General features: G+C 31.2%; 4 protein-coding genes across 9 annotated transcripts in view; 2 read left to right on the top strand and 2 right to left on the bottom strand.

Moving 5' to 3' along the window:
- LOC142220793 (transmembrane protein 47) overlaps positions 1-14,082 on the bottom strand; it is a 38,906-nt gene extending 24,824 nt beyond the window's left edge. Inside the window, exons 1-2 of one of the 5 annotated variants that reach the window (XM_075290136.1) lie at positions 13,946-14,073; positions 13,247-13,584 (exon numbers count right to left, since the gene is read on the bottom strand). In XM_075290136.1, the coding sequence (XP_075146251.1) occupies positions 13,247-13,515 (269 nt within the window). In that variant the 5' untranslated portion in view covers positions 13,516-13,584; positions 13,946-14,073. The other 4 variants (XM_075290138.1, XM_075290140.1, XM_075290139.1 and 1 more) reach the window with 4 other exon arrangements.
- A 1,131-nt stretch (positions 14,083-15,213) lies between these two features.
- Srp72 (signal recognition particle 72) lies at positions 15,214-17,599 on the top strand. The gene is made up of 3 exons (XM_075290131.1): positions 15,214-15,443; positions 15,567-17,295; positions 17,362-17,599. The coding sequence occupies exons 1-3, from the start codon at positions 15,332-15,334 to the stop codon at positions 17,489-17,491; spliced, it is 1,971 nt and encodes a 656-aa protein (XP_075146246.1). The 5' UTR covers positions 15,214-15,331; the 3' UTR covers positions 17,492-17,599.
- On the bottom strand, positions 17,583-19,470 carry Pus1 (Pseudouridine synthase 1). 2 transcript variants are annotated; one of them, XM_075290133.1, is made up of 4 exons: positions 19,343-19,470; positions 18,791-19,267; positions 18,196-18,466; positions 17,583-18,130 (listed from the first exon to the last, which is right to left on the bottom strand). In XM_075290133.1, the coding sequence occupies exons 2-4, from the start codon at positions 19,203-19,205 to the stop codon at positions 17,614-17,616; spliced, it is 1,203 nt and encodes a 400-aa protein (XP_075146248.1). In that variant the 5' UTR covers positions 19,206-19,267; positions 19,343-19,470; the 3' UTR covers positions 17,583-17,613. The 2 variants fall into 2 exon arrangements, with proteins under 2 accessions (XP_075146248.1, XP_075146247.1); XM_075290132.1 differs by having other exon boundaries at positions 19,339-19,457.
- Positions 19,471-20,261: 791 nt separating this feature from the next.
- Positions 20,262-22,441, top strand: LOC142220792 (uncharacterized). Its single transcript, XM_075290135.1, has 6 exons — positions 20,262-20,393; positions 20,485-20,630; positions 20,694-21,352; positions 21,709-21,843; positions 21,927-22,037; positions 22,112-22,441. The coding sequence occupies exons 1-6, from the start codon at positions 20,369-20,371 to the stop codon at positions 22,272-22,274; spliced, it is 1,239 nt and encodes a 412-aa protein (XP_075146250.1). The 5' UTR covers positions 20,262-20,368; the 3' UTR covers positions 22,275-22,441.
- Positions 22,442-22,941: the final 500 nt, after the last annotated feature.

Raw genomic sequence — 22,941 nt, 5'->3', positions numbered from 1 at the left:
AAAATTGTTTCAAAATTTTTTTTTCTATAGAAAATTTTCTCAAAATTTTATTTCTATAGAAAATGTTGTCAAAATTTTATTTCTATAGAAAATTTTATCAAAATTTTATTTCTATAGAAATTTTGTCAAAATTTTATTTCTAAAGAAAATTTTGTCAATTTTATTTCTATAAAAAATTTTCTCAATATTTTATTTCTATAGAAAATTTTATCAAAATTTTATTTCTGTAGAAAATTTTATTTCTATAGAAACTTTTATAAAAATTTTATTTCTATAGAAAATTTTGTCAAAATTGTATTTCTATAGAAAATTTTATCAAAATTTTATTTCTATTGAAAATTTTGTCAAAATTTTATTTCTATAGAAAATTTTATCAAAATTTTATTTCTATAGAAAATTTTGTCAAAATTTTATTTCTATAGATAATTTTGTCAAAATTTTATTTCTATAGAAAATTTTGTCAAAATTTTATTTCTATAGAAAATGTTGTCAAAATTTTATTTCTATAGAAAATTTTGTCAAAATTTTATTTCTATACAAAATTTTGTCAAAATTTTATTTCTATACAAAATTTTGTCAAAATTTTATTTCTATAGAAAATTTTATTAAAATTTCATTTCTATAGAAAATTTTGTCAAAATTTGATTTTTATAGAAAATTTTGTCAAAATTTTATTTCTATAGAAAATTTTGTCAAAATTTTATTTCTATAGAAAATTTTGTCAAAATTTTATTTCTATAGAAAATTTTGTCAAAATTTTATTTCTATAAAAAATTTTCTCAATATTTTATTTCTATAGAAAATTTTATCAAAATTTTATTTCTGTAGAAAATTTTATTTCTATAGAAAATTTTGTCAAAATTTTATTTCTATAGATAATTTTGTCAAAATTTTATTTCTATAGAAAATTTTGTCAAAATTTTATTTCTATACAAAATTTTATTTCTATACAAAATTTTGTCAAAATTTTATTTCTATACAAAATTTTGTCGAAATTTTATTTCTATAGAAAATTTTGTCAAAATTTTATTTCTATAGAAAATTTGGTCAAAATTTTATTTCTATAGAAAATTTTGTCAAAATTTTATATCTATTTTGTCAAAATTTTATTTCTATAGAAAATTTCGTCAAAATTTTATTTCTATAGAAAATTTTGCCAAAATTGTATTTCTATAGAAAATTTTGTCAAAATTTTATTTCTACAGAAAATTTTGTCAAAATTTTATTTCTATAGAAAATTTTGTCAAAATATTATTTCTATATAAGATTTTGTGAAAATTTTATTTCTATAAAAAATTTTGTCAAAGTTTTATTTCTATAGAAAATGTTGTCAATATTTTATTTCTTTAGAAAATTTATTGAAAATTCTATTTCTATAAAAAATTTTGTAAAAATTTTTTTTTTATAGAAAATTTTGTCAACATTTTATTTTGATTAGTTTGACCATTATATTCCCATTATGACCGATCTTAACGGAATATGCAATAATAACTTGCAAACAAAAAAATAAGTGAACAAAATATGACACAAAAATTTAAAGGGCATGGAAATTAGAGGCGCAATAAAAAAAATTGCACAAAAGTATCACCTCAGGGAAAGAAAAGAAAATTGAACAAAAGTATCAACAGTGGTGAATTTCTTTTCATCAACGATATATTTTTTTAATATTGCCAATGATCGTCAAAAAAAACTAATTGCAAATATTGATGACATTACATTACATTACTTTGTAAGCTTCGTCATAACCCACCAATCTCATTCTATAAATAATACTTTTTTACACTTAACATTTCGATTTTCTTAATGAAAAAAAATACTTTTCGTTTACTAATTCAAATAGCATCAAATGTTTCCAAAAATTTTAACAGATATCCCAAGACCAAATGTTTAAATGATATCCATAGTGAGATATTAATAATACAAGGTCAGCATTGTAAAAGATTCCAAATTCTTTAACATCATTCCAACGCATCGCAATTTTTGGTATGTGTGTGTGTGTATATGTCTTTTTTTTTACTATTCGAAAATTACGATACATTGGCATATCGTTGAATAGCCAGACATACGAAGTGAAACACTACAGAACAAGTGAAATAAAAACATTTTTATAGTCATAGGTGGGGGAGTCAGTCATTCATTGGCTGCACACCATCATCATCATTTAGTCATAGTCCAACAAGCATCAATGAATATTGAATCATTCATATGGGGGCGCATTCACCATACATACATATATCTTTCATTAAAATGGTAGTTCATCGGCAACTTTATCTCATTTCAATATATGAGAAAGAGGTTTTATCTTTTTCTTGGGCTAGTTGTAATGTGCCAAAAGGGCAAGGAGTTCCTGGCTTCATCAGGACAGCTTTCCCACCCACCCGTAGCCAAAATAATAAAATACTGATTTTACTCTATCGAGTTTTGATATCAGCTTAACTTAACAATGTCGGAAGAATATTTGCAGATTGGGAAGATTTTGTTGCTGATGACGATTTTGAATGGAAAATGGTCGCTAGACACAAAGGATCAAAAAATTTATGAACATCTTTTGTATGCCGAACAAATGAATGTAATGTAAGCAAAAGATAGAAGAAGAAACCAAAATGAAAGCATTGAGAAAATTTGGCAACGACCATTGCTGTCTACGAGAAAAAAAGACAGCCAGTCGTATTCAGTAGTCTGTCTGAATGGACGGCAACTACTACCCTTCACCCTGAAGATTATACACATAAATATACAAACAAATGTACAACGTCGTAGAATGCTAGTACACAGTATCATGAAACACTCTTAAGGCGGCACATTTTAAAGAAATCTATAACTCAGTGGAAAAGTGGATTTAGTAGCCATTTGCCACGTATCTCAAATAATCCCCAAAACCCATGAAAGCCGCACTTTTATTGTCATATGCGGTATTCCGGCTCAGACATAATTCGGTGAGAATGTCACATATTTCATATCTAGGCCAGCTGGAATTGATGACAGTAAATTCTTCACAACTAGTGAATTTTGTGCTTAGATATAAATATGAAAATAAAACTTTGGCAAAAATTTCTGTAGAAAAATAGATTTTTTTCAACATATAGACAACATTTTCTATAGACAAAAAATGTCTATAGAAAAAAAAGACAAAAAAATGTTGTCGAAATTCTACTTGTCTATAGAAATTTTTTTCAAAATTTAAAAATTTCTATAGACAAGTAGAATTTCGACAACATTTTCTATTAAATTTTGACAAAAATTTAGAAATAAAATGTTGACTAAATTTTCTATAGAAATAAAATTTTGACAAAATTTTCTATAGAAATAAAATTTTGACAAAATTTTCTATAGAAATAAAATGTTGACAAAATTTTCTATAGATATCACAATTTTGACAAAATTTTCTATAGACAAATAAAATTTTTGACAAAATTTTCTATAGACAAATAAAACTTTGACAAAACTTTGTATAGAGATAAAATTTCGACGAAATTTTCTATAGAAATAAAAATATTTTGACAAAAAAATTTATTTTATTATTCAAAATTTTCTATAGATTAGTACAATTTTGCATATATTAAATTTTGACAAAATTTTCTATTAAATTTTGAAAAAATTTTCTATTAAATTTTGACAAAATTTTCTATTAAATTTTGACAAAATTTTTTTTTTTTAAATTTTGACAATATTTTCCATGGCCAATTAAAATTTTGACAAAATTTTCTATAGACATATACAATTTTGACAAAATTTTCTATAGACAAATAAAATTTTGACAAAATTGTTTATAGAAATAACATTTTGTTAAAATTTTCTATAGAAATAAAATTTTGTCAAATTTTTCTATAGAAGTCGCAATTTTGACAAAATTTTCTATAGAAATAAAGTTTTGAAAAAAATTTCTATAGAACTAAAGTTTTGACAAAATTTTCTATAGAAATAAAATTTTGACCAAATTTTTTATATAGAAATAACATTTTTTACAAATTTTGCTATACACAAATAAAATTTTGACAAAACTTTGTATAGAAATAAAATTTCGACAAAGTTTTCTATAGAAAAAAAAATTTTGAGAAAATTTTTTTTAGACAAAAAATATTTTGACAAAATTTTCTATAGAAATATTATTTTGACAAAATTGTTTATAGAAATAAAAATTTGACAAAATTTTCTATAGAAATAAAATTTTGACAAAATTTTCTATAGAAATTAAATTTTTACAAAATTTTCTATAGAAAGAAAATTTTAACAAAATTTTTTATAGAAATAAAATTTTGGCAAAATTTTTTATAGAAATAAAATTTTGACAAATTTTTCTATAGAAGTCACAATTTTGACAAAATTTTCTATAGAAATAAAATTTTGACAAAATTTTCTATAGAAATACAATTTTGACAAAAGTTTCTATAGAAATACAATTTTGGCAAAATTTTCTATAGAAATAAAATTTTGACAAAATTTTCTATAGAAATAAAATTTTGACAAAATTTTCTATAAAATTTTGACAAAATTTTCTATAGAACTAAAATTTTAACAAAATTTTCTATAGAAATAAAATTTTGACAAAATTTTCTATAGAAATAAAATTTTGACAAAATTTTCTATAGAAATAAAATTTTGACAAAATTTTCTATAGAAATAAAATTTTGACAAAATTTTCTATAGAAATAAAATTTTGACAAAATTTTCTATAGAAATAAAATTTTGACAAAATTTTCTATAGAAATAAAATTTTGACAAAATTTTCTATAGAAATAAAATTTTGACAAAATTTTGTATAGAAATAAAATATTGAGAAAATTTTTTATAGAAATAAAATTGACAAAATTTTCTATAGAAATAAAGTTTTGAAAAAAATTTCTATTGAACTAAAGTTTTGACAAAATTTTCTATAAAAATAAAATTTTGACAAAATTTTCTATAGAAATAACATTTTTTACAAATTTTTCTTTATACAAATAAAATTTTGACAAAACTTTGTATAGAAATAAAATATTGATAAAATTTTCTATAGAAATAAAATTTTGACAAAATTTTCTATACAAATAAAATTTCGACAAAATTTTCCTTAGAAATAAAGTTTTGACAAAATTTTCTATAGAAATAAAGTTTTGACAAAATTTCTATAGAAATAAAATTTTGACAAAATTTTCTATAGAAATAAAATTTTGACAAAATTTTCTATAGAAATAAAATTTTGACAAAATTTTCTATAGAAATAAAATTTTGACAAAATTTTCTATAGAAATAAAATTTTGACAAAATTTTCTATAGAAATAAAATTTTGACAAAATTTTCTATAGAAATAAAGTTTTGAAAAAATTTTCTATTGAACTAAAGTTTTGACAAAATTTTCTATAGAAATAATATTTTTTACAAATTTTTCTATATACAAATAAAATTTTGACAAAACTTTGTATAGAAATAAAATTTTGATAAAATTTCCTATGGAAATAAAATTTTCTATAGAAATAAAATTTCGACAAAATTTTCTATAGAAATAAAGTTTTGACAAAATTTTCTATAGAAATAAAGTTTTGACCAAATTTTCTATAGAAATAAAATTTTGACAAAATTTTCTATAGAAATAAAATTTTGACAAAATTTTCTATAGAAATAAAATTTTGACAAAATTTTCTATAGAAATAAAATTTTGACAAAATTTTCTTAGAAATAAAATTTTGACAAAATTTTCTATAGAAATAAAATTTTGATAATATTTTCTATAGAAATAAAATTTTGACAAAATTTTCTATAGAAATAAAATTTTGACAAAATTTCTATAGAAATAAAATTTTGACAAAATTGTCTATAGAAATAAAATTTTGACAAAATTGTCCATAGAAATAAAATTTTGACTAAATTTTCTATAGATATAAAATTTTGACTAAATTTTCTATAGATATAAAATTTTGACAAAATTGTCCATAGAAATAAAATTTTGACTAAATTTTCTATAGATATAAAATTTACAAAATTTTCTATAGAAATAAAATGTTGACAAAATTTTCTATAGAAATAAAATTTTGACAAAATTTTCTATAGAAATATTTTTTTTTACAAAGCTTTGTATAGAAATAAAATTTTGACAAAATTTTCTATAGAAATAAAATTTTGAGAAATTTTTTTTTAGACAAAAAATATTTTGACAAAAATTTCTATAAGACAATTTTGACAAATTTGTTTATAGAAATAAAAATTTGCCAAATTCTCTATAGAAATAAAATTTGACAAAATTTTCTATATATAAATAGAATTTTGACAAAACTTTGTATAGAAATAAAATTTTGACAAAATTTTCTATAGAAATAAAATTTTGAGAAATTTTTTTTATACAAAAAATATTTTGACAAAAATTTCTATAGACAATTTCTATAAGACAATTTTGACAAAATTGTTTATAGAAATAAAAATTTGCCAAATTTTCTATAGAACTAAAATGTTGACAAAATTGTTTATAGAAATAAAGTTTTAACAAAATTTTCTATAGAAATAAAATTTGACAAAATTTTCTATATATAAATAAAATTTTGACCAAACTTTGTATAGAAATAAAATTTCGACGAAATTTTCTATAGAAATAAAATTTTGAGAACATTTTTTTTAGACAAAAGTTTCTATAGCCAAATAAAATTTTGACAGAATTAATTTTTGACAACAATTTTATTTTAATAATTCAAAATTTTCAATAGATTAATACAATTTTGACAAAATTTTCCATAGACAATTATAATTTTTATTTAAAAAAAATATTTTACAAATAAAATTTGACAAAATGTTACTTTACATCGTTTTTGCAATAATTATGAATACCTCATTTGCAATTTACCTTTGTGTTTGATATCCCATAACAATCCCATAATTTCGTTTTGGTATCGTTCGAAAGAAAGAAACACATATTTATCTATGCATCTCTATAAAAGTAGCTACATATACGATATTTCAGTACCTACAAACACGTACGTATAGAGTTCAAGCACACATTTTGGCAAGTTTTCAAGAATTTCAATCTAAGTGTACTGACAACACTATTTGGTAATACCACAAACGACGATGGTCCGGCATCCGCAGTTTGTTAAAAAAAGACAAATATCGCAACTTGTAAGCCCAAAATTCACACGAACAAGATTAATGAACAAACATCTGGATGGATGAGACAAGCTTTAAATGTAGAAATATTAAAGCCAAGCGCTAATAACTACGTATAATACTACTACCTTAAACTATAGCAAACTAGCTACATTAAATCATGTAGCACATGGCGTGTCGAAGAAAATTATGTGCTAATTTTAATTTGGGCTTGTTGCGCTTTCATAATTAAAATGTATGACAGCAAAATTGTCAGCAATTCTCACCATTGTGATGATATGATAATGGCGATGATGAGATGAAACGTCATTATTTGGCTAACGACGTTTGCTACGATGAAGAAAAAAAAACCGAAAATATATATGAAATTTTTACTTCGTCTAGACTATGTGGGATGTGAATAGATTTTTTTTTACATTTTGTATAAGGAGACATCTATCGAAAGTGCACAATTTTCGTGAGACATTTGTTAGATTATCGTATTAAAATTGAACTCTCAGATTTGGAAATCTTCTAAAAGTGGACGAAATACAGGCAACGATGGGTGTTCACCTTTGTTTGGTGTCTTCGCAATTTTTACGGTTCTCCCATAAATTATTCGCCACAAAAATAGCCTTCTCGCGCAATATGAGCTTCGAGATAGCTAGAGGCATACCAATAGATTCTACTTCCCATAGAATATGTAAGCTAGATCCTGCTGCTTCTGAATCTTATCCCTAGCCCAGGTATGTTTCTGTGTAATGATATTAAGTGAATATTGAATTGCACAGCCATATCGTTGATAGATTTGATGATATGTCACTTTTCGAAATACAGAGAACAAAGATTGCAAGTTAACCATCTGAATAAATTTGTAGGAACATTATATATCAGTCAAAAAGTCAACTCTGTTATCTTTCCCACAGGGTTTTTACAAATGATGGGCGATGATTTGTTGATTATTTCTTTATTTACATATTAAAATTTATAAATTCATAAAATATGATTAAAATGCGCCAGATAACACTGATCATTTGCGCCTACTGGGTTATTGCAACAATGTTTTAAATAATGTTTGTAACGTGCCAGAATCGACTTAGTGCTTTTTACGTACAAAAGTGACTTAGTCCATTTTGCATTACATTATTAACACTAGCTACGTCACCCAACAGTCAACCAACCAACACTACACACACACACACACACATAACCCACCACTAGGTCTTAGTACGTAAGAGTGATTTTTAGTGACAAGGAATTAATTGTTTATTTCATTCAGGCAGTGACAATTCGCAGTCACTTCATTGTGTGCCCTACTTATATGGTGGCCGTTTTGCCGACCAAAGGCAGACTCGGATAGGCGAATGACTGAGACTCTGGACATCACCAGCATCTACTGTATACAGTTAGGTGCTAATCCTACGAGTGGCTCATTGCACATCGTCCCCCTCGAAGTTCGGTAATACTTTCTTTGCGTCGCCTGTGGAACTTATTCCCAGACGCGAAATATATATTACACAGAGACCTTCGGGCCTACTGCAGTGTTGCCAGGTTAGGGGTTTTCCCCCCAAATTTAGGGGGTTTTTCACGTTTAGGAGTAACATTTATTTGGGGGGATTTTTGGGGGTAAAATAATATCTTGGACCTATTAAAGTGGAGCAATTCTCAAGCAAATTCGGAACAATTTTGGCATTAATTATGAGAAAAAAGAAGCGGAAAGCCAAGAAGAAGATCCTAAATACAAAATCAAAAGGGCATTTTTAATATTTGACACAATTAAAAACAATCGTATTTGAACTTAGCAGCTGAAAGCATTTTAAGAGTAAGCCTGCTTTTTAAATTGATATACATATAGTATAATTACATCCAAATAAAAAATAATTTCCTCAGGGACGAAATTTTAAACGAACGAAAATCTCTCTTGTTATAAAGTATTTTCTTAAAGAGCAAATTTTATTTTTTATTTACTTCAAAGAAAAAAATTTTAGCATAAAAAGAAAACTTAGTTTGTCCAAAATTCAGTTTCCCAGAAAAGAAAACTCTTCTTTCAGTATATATATTTGTGTTAAATTCAATTTTTAAAGTGTATCACTACGGGATTTTTTCACGAAATTTGGGACCCCTTTTTGTACTTTTTACATTCTTAAATTTTTTGGGGGTTTTTGAAAAAAGCCTAGACCAATTTAGGGGTTTTTTTTCTTAAGATTTGGGGGGAAGAATCAAAAATCACCTGGCAACACTGGCCTACTGTTCCCCCACAGAGACCTTCGGGCCTACTGTTCCACCACAGCAGTGTTGCCAGGTTGGGGGTTTTCCCTCTAAATTTAGGGGTTTTTTACATGTTTGGTGGGATTTTTAGGGGTAATTTTTATTTGGGTGGATTTTTGGGGGTAAAAAATATCTTACGACCTTATATAGTGGAGCAATTCTAAGCCAAATTCGGAACAATTCTGTCATGAATTATGAAAAAAAGATGCGGGAACTCAACTCAAGTTCCTAAATATATGCAAGTATGCAATAGCATTATTTTCGTTTTTTTTTTTCAAACGCCTTTCAACAGGGCATTTTTAATTTAACTTAGCAGTTAAATTTTTGGTCCTATAATTTCTCGCGAATAACTATAATTTTATTTTTTATTTCCATTATTTATACTTTATAACCCGTTTTTTTAATTAGTTTGATTTAAAAGATTTATACATTGAATTATTTTGTTTTGCCTGCTTTCCTCAGGGACGAAATTTTAGAAAATACGAAATTCCCTTTTGTTATAAAGTATTTTCTTAAGGAGCAAATAAACCCGAATTTGTGACAAGTGTTGTTGGTAATGATTTCATCTAATGATTTTTGTTTACTTCAAAAGAAAATTTTTAGCATCAAAAGAAAATTTAGTTTGTCTAAAATTTCGTTTCTCAGAAAATAACCCTCTTCTTTCAGTATATATATAATTGTGGATTTTTTCACGAAATTTCGTACCCCTTATTGTACTATATACATTCTTAAATTTTTTGGGGGTTTTTGAAAAAAGTATAGACCAATTTAGGGTTTTTTTCTTAAGATTTGGGGGGAAGAATCAAACATCACCTGGCAACACTGCACCATAGAGACCTTCGGGCCTAGTGTTCCCCCACAGAGACCTTAGGGCCTACTGTTCCACCACAAAGACCTTCGGGCTTACTGTTCCACCACAGAGACCTTCGGGCCTACTGTTCCACCACAGAGACCTTCGAGCCTATTGTTCCACCACAGAGACCTTTGGGCCTACTGTTCCCCCACAGAGACCTGTTCCACCACAGAGACCTTCGGGGCTACTGTTCGCTCGTAGACTAGCTAGTAGCCTTAGTAGTTGTTTGCATGATAGTCGTCAGTACTACTAAACACCGACCCTGACCGATTACCGACCCGAAGCTGATCGCGACTATCACTCCACTGCCGACACCGAAGTTAGCCCCACAACGATCAACGGTAGCGAAGGCATCCGAAGCAGAAATCAATTCCCATCAACGAAAACCTACCACGAACAGAATCTGTCATAAACCACCGAACAGCAACAAATCAGCCAGAACGCCAGACGACCGACATCAATCATCGTCAACAGACGACGAATTAAAAATTTCAGGCAAATCAGATAAAAAACTATGGGGGATATGCCAAAAACATGGTTCTAGAATCTAGATTCAAATCGGAGGGCCGTTTTATAAGGGGGCTATATCAAAAAGTGTACACAATATATTCTGCGCACCTATTTATGATCCTAAAACACCTCTACAATTCCAATTTCAGGCAAATTTGATCAAAACTACGGTTTCTAGATTCCCAAAAAATAAACTCATTTCTATTTATAGTCCTAAAAAGCCACCTGATTTCCAATTTCGTGCAAATTCGATAAAAACTATGGGTTCTAGAAGCCCAAAAAGTAAAATTGGGTTGATATGGGGGCTATACTAAAACATGGGCCGATACTCATCATTTTCGGCGCACCTCTTTATGTTTCTAAAATACCTCTAGATTTCTCGTTTCAGGCAAATTCAATAAAAAAAACTACGGTTTCTACAAGCCCAAGAAGAGATCGGCCTATATGGGGACCGCCATTTCCGTCACACAAATTTGTGATCATAAAATACTTCTAAATTTCCAATTTTAGGCAAATTGGACGAAAAGTGCGTATTCTAGAAGCCCTAGAATTAAAATCGGGAGATCGGTCTATATGGGGGTTGTAACAAAACTCGGACCGAAACTCACCATTTTCGGCACACCTCTTTTTGGTTCTAAAATACTTCTAGATTTCAAATTTCAGTTAAATTGGATAAAAGCTACGGATTCTAGAAGCCCAAAAAGTGAAATCGGGAGATCGGTATATATGGGAGCTATACCAAAACTTGTTCCAATACTCCCATTTTCGGAACACCTCTTTATGGTCTTAAAATGCATCCAGATTACTAATTTTAGGCAAATTTGATAAAAACTACGGATTCTAGAAGGATTCTGGGTATATCAAAACCTGGACCGATATAGCTTGGAGCCAAAAAATGGGCTTGTTCAAAAATTAAGCAAGAAAGCTTTATTATTGAAGCCTATAGCGTGATTACAACAGACATCCAGACAGACGAACATCGCTATAACGTCTTAGAATTTCTCCCTGATCATCACGGGAGCCACCGTGGTGCGATGGTTAGCATGCCCGCCTTGCATACACAAGGTCGTGGGTTCGATTCCTGCTTCGACCGAACACCAAAAAGTTTTTCAGCGGTGGATTATCCCACTTCAGTAATGCTAGTGACATTTCTGAGGGTTTCAAAGCTTCTCTAAGTGGTTTCACTGCAATGTGGAACGCTGTTCGGACTCGGCTATAAAAAGGGGGTCCCTTGTCATTGAGCTTAACATTGAATCGGGTAGCACTCAGTGATAAGAGAGAAGTTCACCAATGTGGTATCACAATGGACTAAATAGTCTAAGTGAGCCTGATACATCGGGCTGCCACCTAACCTAACCTTATATAGTCGGAATTCGATATTTTGATGTGTTACAAACGGTATGACAAACTTATTATACCCCCATCACCGTTCTATGGTTATAATAACGGACTGCCACCTAACCTACCTAACAAAATATAGATATTTTTCTTGAATAGTACATCCGAACATAATACACTGCATGAATCTTTTGTTCGTCCCAAGGATATTCAACAATATACTCTCGTCTCATAACCCTTTCGATCGTCGATAATACATCATAAATAATTCATGACAAATGGCAGCCTGTTAGTCCAGGCTCATTTAGACTATTCATTACATTGTGTCGATATTGAGATTTGTGATATGGTGGTTAATGGACAATGGATTATTTTCGTTTGCAAATAGAACAAGAAAATCATTTGTCTGGCTTTAGTATAGCCAGTTATTTATTTCCTTATTGGAAAGTGTTTCCCATATACTACTCTGAAATTTGAATCAGGCCAAGAGCAAGCAGTGCAGTGAAAGATTTGAAATCATTTTGGATACTTTGTTCGTGTCTGGGGTTGAATGTGATCTTGCTAAGCACTGCATCCCGATGCTCCTACAGTTAAATAAAAAAATGACCACACTAAGCAAATAATTTCCTATTGAACATATTTGTTGAGTTAATTGTAACATCTAATGATATCTCTTCCATTCAGTATTTTGGAAAGTTTTATTAAAATCAATGACGATGCAATTTTATGTTTAATAACCTTGGTGTTTTTGCAAACATAAAACTTGAAGTTGTCCAAAAAACCAACACCAACAAATAAAACAAGAAAAACAAGAAAAACAATGTCAACAAAAACAAAGCAAAAACAAAATACACAACCAAACACAGCCAGATGCTATGGTCTTTGCTGCTACTGCAAAAAGTAATATTGAATATTGAACGAAAGGAAAATAAAAAAAGAACAATATGTGAAAATAAAACAACAATAAACAAAAACAAACTTCAACGAATAAAAGAATAACAAACGAAAGCCAATAATAATAACAACAACAACAAGACAACACACACAATTTCATCGTCGTTTATGTTTCAATGACCAAGCATCCCCACCCCACTATATATTCATTTGTTGAATGGCTGAAAAGGAGGGTGGAGAGGGAACGCTGATCATGTGCAGAATAAGGTGGGTCAGGCAGGCGGCAGGCAAAACGCAAAAAAACGGCAAGGGCGAATATCGGCGACGGCCTACCTTTCCTTGAAATAATCCAGTGTTACCGATTCCGAATCGAATTCAGAATAGTCTGGCAGGGAGTCATCATCAAAAGAGCTCATACCACTCATAATGTTGGCATTTGCAAGGGCATTATTGTTGTTGCTGTTGAGGTTGCCGCTGCCATTGCTTAATAGGGAGTGTTGTTGTTGAAATATGGGTGGGTGTTGTAAAAGTTGGGTTGGAGAAAGATGCTGCTGTGAATTGTTGCTAAGCTGGGAAATGGATTTTTCGTAAACTTTGGCCATTGTTTGTTGTGCGATGGCTGGCTGTCTGTGTACTCGTTTTTTTTCTTCTTTCTTTTTGACACTTCGTTTCTTAACACAGAAAAAGAAAAATCACATTAATTGCGAGCTGATTGGACATAGAAAACTCGTTCAAATCCACCACGTTCACTTTCTTTCAAGATTTTTGCTTCTTTTAAAAATAGAAATTATTTTTGCTATATTTTTCACGCACACACACCATACATTCACACACACACACACACAGACTGAAATTTTCTCTTCTAATATTTTTTTCTGCTAACTATTGCTTGTTGTTTTTATTCCTCTTCTTCTTCTTGGCCCAAAATGGCGTCCAAGCTGTTCTATTTTTTTTTTCTTTCGAGATTCACAAAACTTTCGTTTAAAAATAACAAGTATTTCTCTTTAATTTCAAAGTAATTGTGAGCCTTACTTCCGGTTCCCGACCAGAAATTGGGAAATTATTAGAAGAAATAAAAAACTAAAATGACCGAATCTGACCGAAGACCACTGAAAGCGAGTTGACAGATATTTTCCCGTCCGCGTGCAGTTGTTGTTCCTTGTTTCTTTTTGTAACTACTAAATTTTTCTTTTCTTTCGTTATACGCGCATCCAAATTCAAAAGCGTTCCATTGTCAAACCTCACCGTATCAACCCTAGGCTAAATGATTACGTCGGGTCAGAAAAACTTATGGTCTGAAAAACTTATCTGAACGGTGCATTAATCGGCGGAGTCGACTCGCCAAAAACCGTTGGCGGCTTCATTCTCTGAGCAATGCTGTTGATCATAATAGAGTGGCAGTATGCGCATATATATGCGCAAATTTAGCCGCAAATAAATAAAAAATATCGATATAAATCGTAAACATGTATTAATAATTGCTGTATGTTTTTCCAAATTTTTAAATCTTCCACTCAAATTCAATCAATTTCATCCTGCTATAATAATTTTGCAAACATTGTAAGATTGGTTGTACGACTAATCTCGAATAACTTTAAATTGATTTTATAATGGATAATTGCCCGCCGCCGAATGGACAAATTTATATCGACTTAGCCGTCAAGCTCTGCTGCCGTAGGCAAAAATTTAGTGACAGCCGCCATTGAGCTTAACATGGAATCGGGCAGCACTCAGTGATAAGAGAGAAGTTCACCAATGTGGTATCACAATGGACTGAATAGTCTAAGTGAGCCCGATAAATCGGGCTGCCACATAACCACATTGCAGTGAAACCACTTGGAGAAGCTTTGAAACCCTCAGAAATGTCACCAGCATTACTGAGGTGGGATAATCCACCGCTGAAAAACTTTTTGGTGTTCGGTCGAAGCAGGAATCGAACCCACGACCTTGTGTATGCAAGGCGGGCATGCTAACCATTGCACCACGGTGGCTCCCTTCTTCTCTGTATATATGATTTCTTATCGATTAAATTAAAATTAAAATTGATTAAAATTGTAATGCAATTTTAAATTTACACACTTATTGTTTTATGTATCTTTACTTAGGCTATAGTGCTATAGTCATGTTATTTGGCCGCCTCATTGGCTTTGTATTACGAAATAAATGGAAATTGAAAAAAAAAATTGAATGACATTGTTGTACAAATTTGTCTCTAATCTGAACACCCCACGATCAAATTTGCAGCTGTATAAAATCGGAGTGGTCCAAAAAGTACTATGATACGAAGCAGTTGCTGAAAAATGGCAATTGAAAAAAAAGTCTGACAACTTGAGGCGACACGACACGTAGTTATTGGTGGTTCGGTGGTATTTATTAGAATTTTAAACAGAAGCTGGATTTCTAGAAGGGTATTGAATAATGTCTAAAGACGCCAATCCCAAGGAAGCTGTTATTAAGGCAGCATATGCAGATGTAAACAAGTTTGGTCAGAATGGAGAATTTGACAAAGCAATGAAAGCCGTCAATAGAAGTGAGTTACACATGTCCTCTCATTAAAATGGGTGAAAGTACTATTTAGGCCCTGATTTTGTAATCGAAATTACCAACTCCTTTGTTAAGATACTAAAAATCATAACATTTTATTTTATTTTAGTTCTTGGCGTAGCACCGGATGATCAAACTGCCTTACATTGCAAGGTTATATGTCTTATCCAAGTCTCCAAGTTCGAAGAAGCTCTTAAATTCATAGATAAGAATAAGCTATCATCGAACTTGGTTTTCGAAAAAGCATATTGTGAATATCGTCTCAATAAACCAGAAAATGCCTTAAAGACAATCGATGATGCTCGTTTGCCGGCATTACCTCCAAATCTCAAGGAATTGCGCACCCAAGTCCTATACCGTTTGGAAAGATTTGATGAATGCTTCGAATCGTACAAGGAAATCATTAAAAATACCAACGATGATTATGAAGATGAAAGGCGTACTAATTTGAGTGCTGTTGCAGCCAACTTGGCTTTGGATGAGACCAAGGATATTCCGGACATTCCGGAGGAGACTTATGAGCAGCATTTCAATGGTTCATGTATTCTGTCGAATCGTCAGAAATTTGCGGAAGCTGAGAAAAAATTGAGAGCCAGCGAAAAGCTATGTCGTGAAACTTTGGAAGACGATGGAGCCTCCGAAGAGGAAATCCGAGAAGAATTGGATGTTGTAAGGGTGCAGATTGCCTACTGTATGCAAATGCAAGGCAAGACCAAGGAAGCAGCATCGATTTATGCCGAGGTTTTGAAAAACAAACCAAAAGATCCAGCTTTAGTGGCAGTTGCCAGCAATAACTCGGTTGCAATAAATAAGGATCAGCATGTATTTGATTCCAAGAAGAAAATACGCTCAGCTTTAGCCGATGCTTGTGAACATAAGCTCACAACGCGCCAGAAAAAGGCCATTGCTTTAAACAATTGCCTCCTAGCATTATTTACTAATGCCAGTGATCAGGTACAGCAATTCTGTACAAAGTTGGCCAATCAATATCCGGATTTGGCATTCCAAGCTGTGTTGATAAAAGCAACTCAATTGGCCAAAGATAAGAAGAACAAGGAGGCCATAGATCTATTGCAAAAGCATGCATCAACCACCCAAGATAAGGATCAAGCCTTTGCTACGAAATTTGCCATTATTCAGCTGTTGTTGTCACAAGGTGATCGCAAGGGAGCTGTTGATGTTTTCTTATCTTTGGGCGAGTCTAAATACAAGCCGGGAATAGTATCTGCTTTGGTTACCTTATATTTGGGCTTGAATAACAAACCAGCTGCTTCGGAATTGTTGAAAACCGCAGTTGATTGGTATAAAAAGAACAATGTTAGCAGTGCTGACTTGTCCGATATGTGGCGCCAAGCTGCTGAGTTCCATTTGCGTGGTGGAGCTACTGAAACTGCGGCTAGCTCTCTGGAAGAGTTGCTCAAATTGAAACCCAACGATATGAAAGTGTTGGCCCAATTGGTTATAGCCTATGCCCAATACAATCCCAAAAAAGCATTGGAAGTCAGCAAAAAATTGCCGAAATTAGAAACTCTGACCACCACATCGGAAATTGATGCTTTGGAATCGGCTAATTGGGTCATGTCAACTAAGGCAGCAAAGAAATCGGCAAACGCCAAAATTGAGATGTCACCAGGCACACCTGTTGTGGAACGAAAGAAAAATAACAAACGTAAACGTAAGGGTAAATTGCCTAAGAACTATAATGCCGAGGTGGCTCCCGATCCCGAAAGATGGTTACCTAAATATGAGCGCACCGGTTATCGCAAGAAACGTGATCGTAGAACCAAGGAAGTTATCAAAGGCTCTCAGGGCATGTCATCACAAGCTGCCGATCAATAGTAAGAAACAGAGAGTAAAAATGGAAAACTAAACATGGATATAATTTTCTCGTTTTTCTTTTTCAGTGATATGTCCAATAGGGCCAATTTGGGCAAAAACTCTCCTGCCACACCCGTATATCAGGAACCAACTCCAGGCCCACGTCAGCAACATCGCAAAGGTGGACATAAAAAGAAGAAGGGCAATCGTTTCTAAGCCTTTTCGAACATTCATTAAAGTGTTTTTTTTTTTAAATATTTTTTTGTTTGTTTTATATTTTGTTTTGCTAAATAAAAAAAGCTTTGCATATTTGAACATGGAAAAGATGAACACACTATTTATTCTTCATTATCATCATCTTTATTCGTTGTTTTACCATCATTTCCAGTTGCCTCTTCCTTTCTTGCATCATAGGAATGTAAATCTAATGTTTCCAGCCATTCCAATAGAGGTTTTTCCTCGCTTTCCGTACGATAGATATTTTCAAATATTTTTGTTTCTATAAAATTTTGAATTTCAGGTTCTTGTTTCTCCCAAGTCAAGGGATTATGTATGCCGTCTTGTCCGTAACGCTCATTGTAGCGTTCATAATGGACAGTATCTAAAACTAAACCTAAACCCGGAGCCATGGGTAAATCCAAACGTTCTTCGGTAAGGGCCCTCTCCAGGGTGGCAACATCTGTGTGGCCACGTACAATAGCTATACTAAGTCCGACCATTTTGCGTATTTGATGCAGCATAAAACTTTGTCCTTTTACTTTCACCGTAACAAATTCAATACCTTGTGGACTCAAGAATGGATCCGAACAGGTGAAGGACATTATGAAACGTTTCGCGGAAGGATCTAAAAAGTTTCTGGACAGAAAATATCCCCAAAAAGATTATTTGAATGTTTGTATATGATAAATTATTAAACTTACTTCCGACTTGTAAAATTGTGAAAATTTTTGGTGCCTTCAAACATTTCAAGAACTTCTTGGGCTTTTTTTAATCTCTCCGGAGACAATCGGAATTTTTCATATTCCGTTTTATCGTTGAACTCGGCAAATGCTATACTGGGCATAGTGTATGTATATGTCCTTGCATTACATTGATCTTTGGCATTAAAACCCTTTGTAACACGTTCGATTCCAAATAGACGTATTTGATCAGGAAGATCATCATTTAGCGCTTTTATATCCAATTCTTCAGCTGCAATTATTAATAATGTCAGAGGTGAATATAAAGTGTAAAATGAGAACAAACATATTAAAAATTGGGATTGTAATGATCAAATAATCATCACTCATTGCACTAATATTTGCCCTACCGATTGACTTTTAGTTTGAGAAAGAGAATAATTCAAACAAGAGAATAACGTGGATGCGGACACCCCCAAACCTGCGGAACTTCGAAGTTGGCCTTGTACGTAAATGTACTACACGATTGCATAAGGCAATCTGCAACACTAAATCCTATTTTCAAAAGCTGACTCCTGTATCCTCAAAAACTTATAAGAACTCGTTTAGAACTTACGCAATTTTATGGAGCACACTTGTCTTGCTGCCGAAACTCCTTTATCTGTCCTGGCTGCTCTTTGAAACATACACAGTTGGGCCTGCTCATAGCTTTCATCGGTAATCCATTTATTCTTGTGCATTGCCTTAAAAAGTTCCTCTTCAATGGTTGCCATTCCAGGATTTCTTTGCATACCAAAATATTTGGCTCCAGAATATCCCAATAAAATAGCTGTCTTTTTCCTTTTTATCCTATCTGCTGGATTGAATGGTGGCCGTTTTGCATCACTCTTTTCTTCATTCCAGTCTACCCATTTACGACGTTTAAGATTTCTTTTTAGTTTCTTCATTTCCTTAGTTGTTTCTATAGCCTCTTCCTTCTGCTGACGTCTCTCCTCCTGTTCTTGCTCTAATTTATCTAAGGCTTGCGACATTAGTGCGGCAAAACTTTGTTTTTGTCTCGATGATAGGAGGAATAGATTGACTCTTAGGCGTTCTATGAGGATAACAAATAGTTTATGTGATTAACGTGAATTAATTTCCCATCGAAATGTTTCCATATAATACCTGCCTTTAAATTTGTTAATATATTCCTAACAATTAACATAACTTTTAAAACTATTTGGAAATAAGTGTTTAAAGGCTAATAAGACCCTTTGATGGCACGTTATTTTATTAGTAACGAGTATTTGATTACAAGTACTCGTTACTGACTAAGTTTTTAAGTACTCGTAACAATTAAATGAGTACTCAATATCTTCAATACAATCCTAATAAACACAACCGCTTGAAAAATGCTACAATTCAAATGTTTTTCAAGCAACTAATTAATTAATTTCAGGTCTTAAAATTAATTAAAAAAACAATTTTTTTAATATAAAGTGACCCAAATCGTATTTAGCAGGGTTAAGTAATTTTTTTTTGAAATCTTCCAAGTTATGAGAGCAGCCCAGAAAATTATATATTTCGTCGGTTTTTTTTTAATTTTGATTTCCAACTGTAAAAAGCGAAGTTAGTTCCAGCGTACACTTATACTTATTCACAACAGTTGAAATTGGAAGACACTTTTCCCGAGAAACGTGTAAATAGTCCAATTTCATACGCAACACCTTTTGATATGGGAAAATGAATGAGGTTTAACTTTTTTCGAGTTAAGGTGAGTACTATGTTCCGTTTTCTCACCAAAACGATTATATTTTTATCAACGATTATATTTTTATCAAGTTTTGTCAAATAACGGATGGAAAAGATCCAAGGAATTATATGCAAATCATTTTATGTCTCTAAATTAAAAACTTTAAAAAAGTAACCGTGAAAACATGCTGGTTTTCAGCTTTATTTATTTCAGTATTTAATAGAATGGCACTATGTAATCTAAACTCTATGGCGCCATCTACATTTGGTTTTTAGGAAAAGAGAGAGAATATGAACAGAAGAGAATCGTATATTTGTTTTGTATGTATCAGCTGTTATCATTTTAGTGTGGCAATGCTTTTTTGACAAGATTATTTGTGGGCAATAAAAACGTAAACAATCGCACTCCAAGTAAAATCGCATTGGAAAATATGTAAATATTTTTAACAAACCACAACATTACATGATGATAAATTTATCCGCCGAAGGTGGGTATTGAGTAAACAAAATAAATTTTATTTAGCTTCTGTTGTTTCTCTGGGTATGGATAATAGTAGTAATTGCATCCTTTTCGTCTAGGAACCAATGTGGAGATACAAATGACATCAACAACTTGTCGCATTTGTCTGCATAATAACAAGACGGATAATAATATGTTTCCCATTTTTATTGGAAATGATGTTCCCCCTGTCTGTGATAAAATCAACATATGTACTGGTATAAAGGTAGTAACAAACTTAAGATAATCTAAAAGTGGAATTAGAGTAACCAAGTAAACTTAATTTTAGATTACAAATCATGAAAAACTACCGGATCTCATATGCCACAATTGTTTGGCATTTTTAAATATAGCTTTTAAATTCAGATCAATATGCCTCAATTCTCAAATGTTTCTTCAAGAATACGTTTGTGATGTTGCATTCGATAGCAATAAAGAAATCGAAGTGTCAACGCAACAAGAGAATCAAGAACATATCACACATAAAGAATACGTGGAGGATGATATCTCACATAAAGAATATGTGGTAGAGGATATCTCACATAAAGAATATGAGATGGAAGCTTCAACTTCCAATACAAGTTTTTCCCAAATCCAATTGGAAAATACGCCTAACGAATACTATGAAGAGGAATATTATGACGAGACCACGGTTACGGAAGAAGTAAATGATGATATTCCGGACCCAAATACACACATTGAAGATGTGACTAAGATTGCAACTAACAAAACTAATGACAAAGAAGCAAATGATCCCTCACCAATTTTGGCTATGAAATCAGGTGGTGGCGCTGTTACAGTAGAAACTGATGATATTTTATCAAACCGAGGAAATAAGACACCAAAAAAACCTCATGTTTGCGATATTTGTGGAAATGTCTATGATCGTCGATATTCTCTGCAAGCTCACCTAAGGCGACATCGTGCCGAGAAACCTTTTGAGTGCGAGTAAGTTTATATTAATAGTAGAAAGATGCTCAATTCGCTGTCTCTTCTCAAATCGTTCGGAGACATATTTAATTTAATCTGAGAGATGCTTCTTTGCAATGGAAAATTGGTGCACTCGATCAGCTAAGTTTATGAATTGTTCATTGGCTTTTAGTGCCGATACCAGCATTAGAACGATTCATGATTGCAAACACAATCGGTTTGCTAACTTCAAGGTTCTTGAGCTGGCAACAATACTCGGTTGCTAAATATGCGGAGGTCATGGCAGTTTGGTGACAATTCGTGTTAGCTACCCTGAAAAATTCGCTTAATATCCCTTTTTCTTTTCATTTTATTTGCCATATCCTTTTTTCTAGATTATGTGGTCAATCTTTCCATTGTAACTTTGAATTATCCCGTCATATTCGTAAACATACTGGAAGCAAACCCTATGTTTGTGAATACTGTAAAAGATCATTCGGAGATCGTTCCACACTGATGAAACATGAAAGGTAGGACTAAATATATATATTTTTTAAATATAATATTTAAATTCATTCCCATAAACTTTTTATTGCATATCATTTCTCCATAGAATTCATCGAAACGAACGACCATATTCGTGTGAAACATGTGGCAAAACTTTTACCTACTCCTCAGTTCTCAAAGTTCATAAATTAACCCATACCGGATTTAAAGCTTACGCGTAAGAAAAAAAAAAGAAATTCTTTAAAAAAAATCCTCAATTTTTAATATTGTTTTTTTTTTTTGTTATTAAAGCTGTGAGCTCTGTGGCAAACGTTTTTCGCGTTCCCATCATTTGAGAGCTCATTTGGAGACTTTGTTGCATTCGAATGATCCCAGATCAAAAACCCTATTAAAGAAAATCAGAAGAAATGAAGGAGAAGATAATATTGGCAAACAAAATACATCCGGCAAGTAAATGATGCAACAAAAAAGCTTTTAAGTGTTCATGGATTAGTGTTAAACATATTAAAATTATTACTGAATGTTTGCCTATCAAAGAAAGTGGCCCTTATTGGAAACCAGTTTTTATTGTATATTTATTATATAGTCTTAAATCGTAATAAAATGTGTAATTTAAAGAGATGTACTAACTTTTTTTTATTTTCATAGAGGCTAAAAAATTTAGTAGCAACTATACTCACCCGTTAATGTAACTATTTTCCTACACATATTATGGTTTTAGCACCATGATCACTTATGGTCCAAATGCATTTTTGGGATGTTTCGGTGTGAAATGTTTTGCAACCACATAATGCAACAAATGAATGCGAACACTAATGCATTGAATATTTCTAAAGACTCTCAACTGTCGGCTCAGGTAATTGACTGGCAAAGAAGAGTAGAGAAAAAACAAACAAATTAAAGGTTTTGAGAAGAAGATACAAAAAAACACTGCAAAAACACAGAAATAAATGGAGCCGAAGTAGTAAAAAAAAAACGTCTGAACTTGTAGGAATTGAGTTTACAGAAGCAATATAGTTCCTTTTACTGAGGAATACAAATTTAAATTGATCTCTAGAATAGAAAAATTCTAGCGTTGAGTCAGTTCATTCTCACACCTAGAAAATCCAAAATTCCATCCA

Source organism: Haematobia irritans, chromosome 1 (genome assembly GCF_050003625.1).
Source record: "Haematobia irritans isolate KBUSLIRL chromosome 1, ASM5000362v1, whole genome shotgun sequence".
Taxonomy (NCBI): Eukaryota; Metazoa; Arthropoda; class Insecta; order Diptera; family Muscidae; genus Haematobia; species Haematobia irritans.
Note: the sequence above shows the minus strand (reverse complement) of the source record. Positions and strands in the feature narration are given on the sequence as shown.

What these genes read in the sequence shown, in the direction of transcription:
- Srp72 (XM_075290131.1), top strand. Translation starts at nt 15,332, where the DNA reads ATGTCTAAAGACGCCAATCCCAAGGAAGCTGTTATTAAGGCAGCATAT. An exon ending in AATGAAAGCCGTCAATAGAA is followed by an intron (nt 15,444 to 15,566) that starts GTGAGTTACACA and finishes ATTTTATTTTAG; the next exon opens with TTCTTGGCGTAGCACCGGAT. An exon ending in TCACAAGCTGCCGATCAATA is followed by an intron (nt 17,296 to 17,361) that starts GTAAGAAACAGA and finishes TTTCTTTTTCAG; the next exon opens with TGATATGTCCAATAGGGCCA.
- Pus1 (XM_075290132.1), bottom strand. Translation starts at nt 19,378, where the DNA reads ATGTTAATTGTTAGGAATATATTAACAAATTTAAAGGCAG. An exon ending in AGTGTGCTCCATAAAATTGC is followed by an intron (nt 18,467 to 18,790) that starts GTAAGTTCTAAA and finishes TAATAATTGCAG; the next exon opens with CTGAAGAATTGGATATAAAA. An exon ending in CACAATTTTACAAGTCGGAA is followed by an intron (nt 18,131 to 18,195) that starts GTAAGTTTAATA and finishes TTTTCTGTCCAG; the next exon opens with AAACTTTTTAGATCCTTCCG.
- LOC142220792 (XM_075290135.1), top strand. Translation starts at nt 20,369, where the DNA reads ATGATGATAAATTTATCCGCCGAAG. An exon ending in GAGAAACCTTTTGAGTGCGA is followed by an intron (nt 21,353 to 21,708) that starts GTAAGTTTATAT and finishes CCTTTTTTCTAG; the next exon opens with ATTATGTGGTCAATCTTTCC. An exon ending in ACACTGATGAAACATGAAAG is followed by an intron (nt 21,844 to 21,926) that starts GTAGGACTAAAT and finishes ATTTCTCCATAG; the next exon opens with AATTCATCGAAACGAACGAC.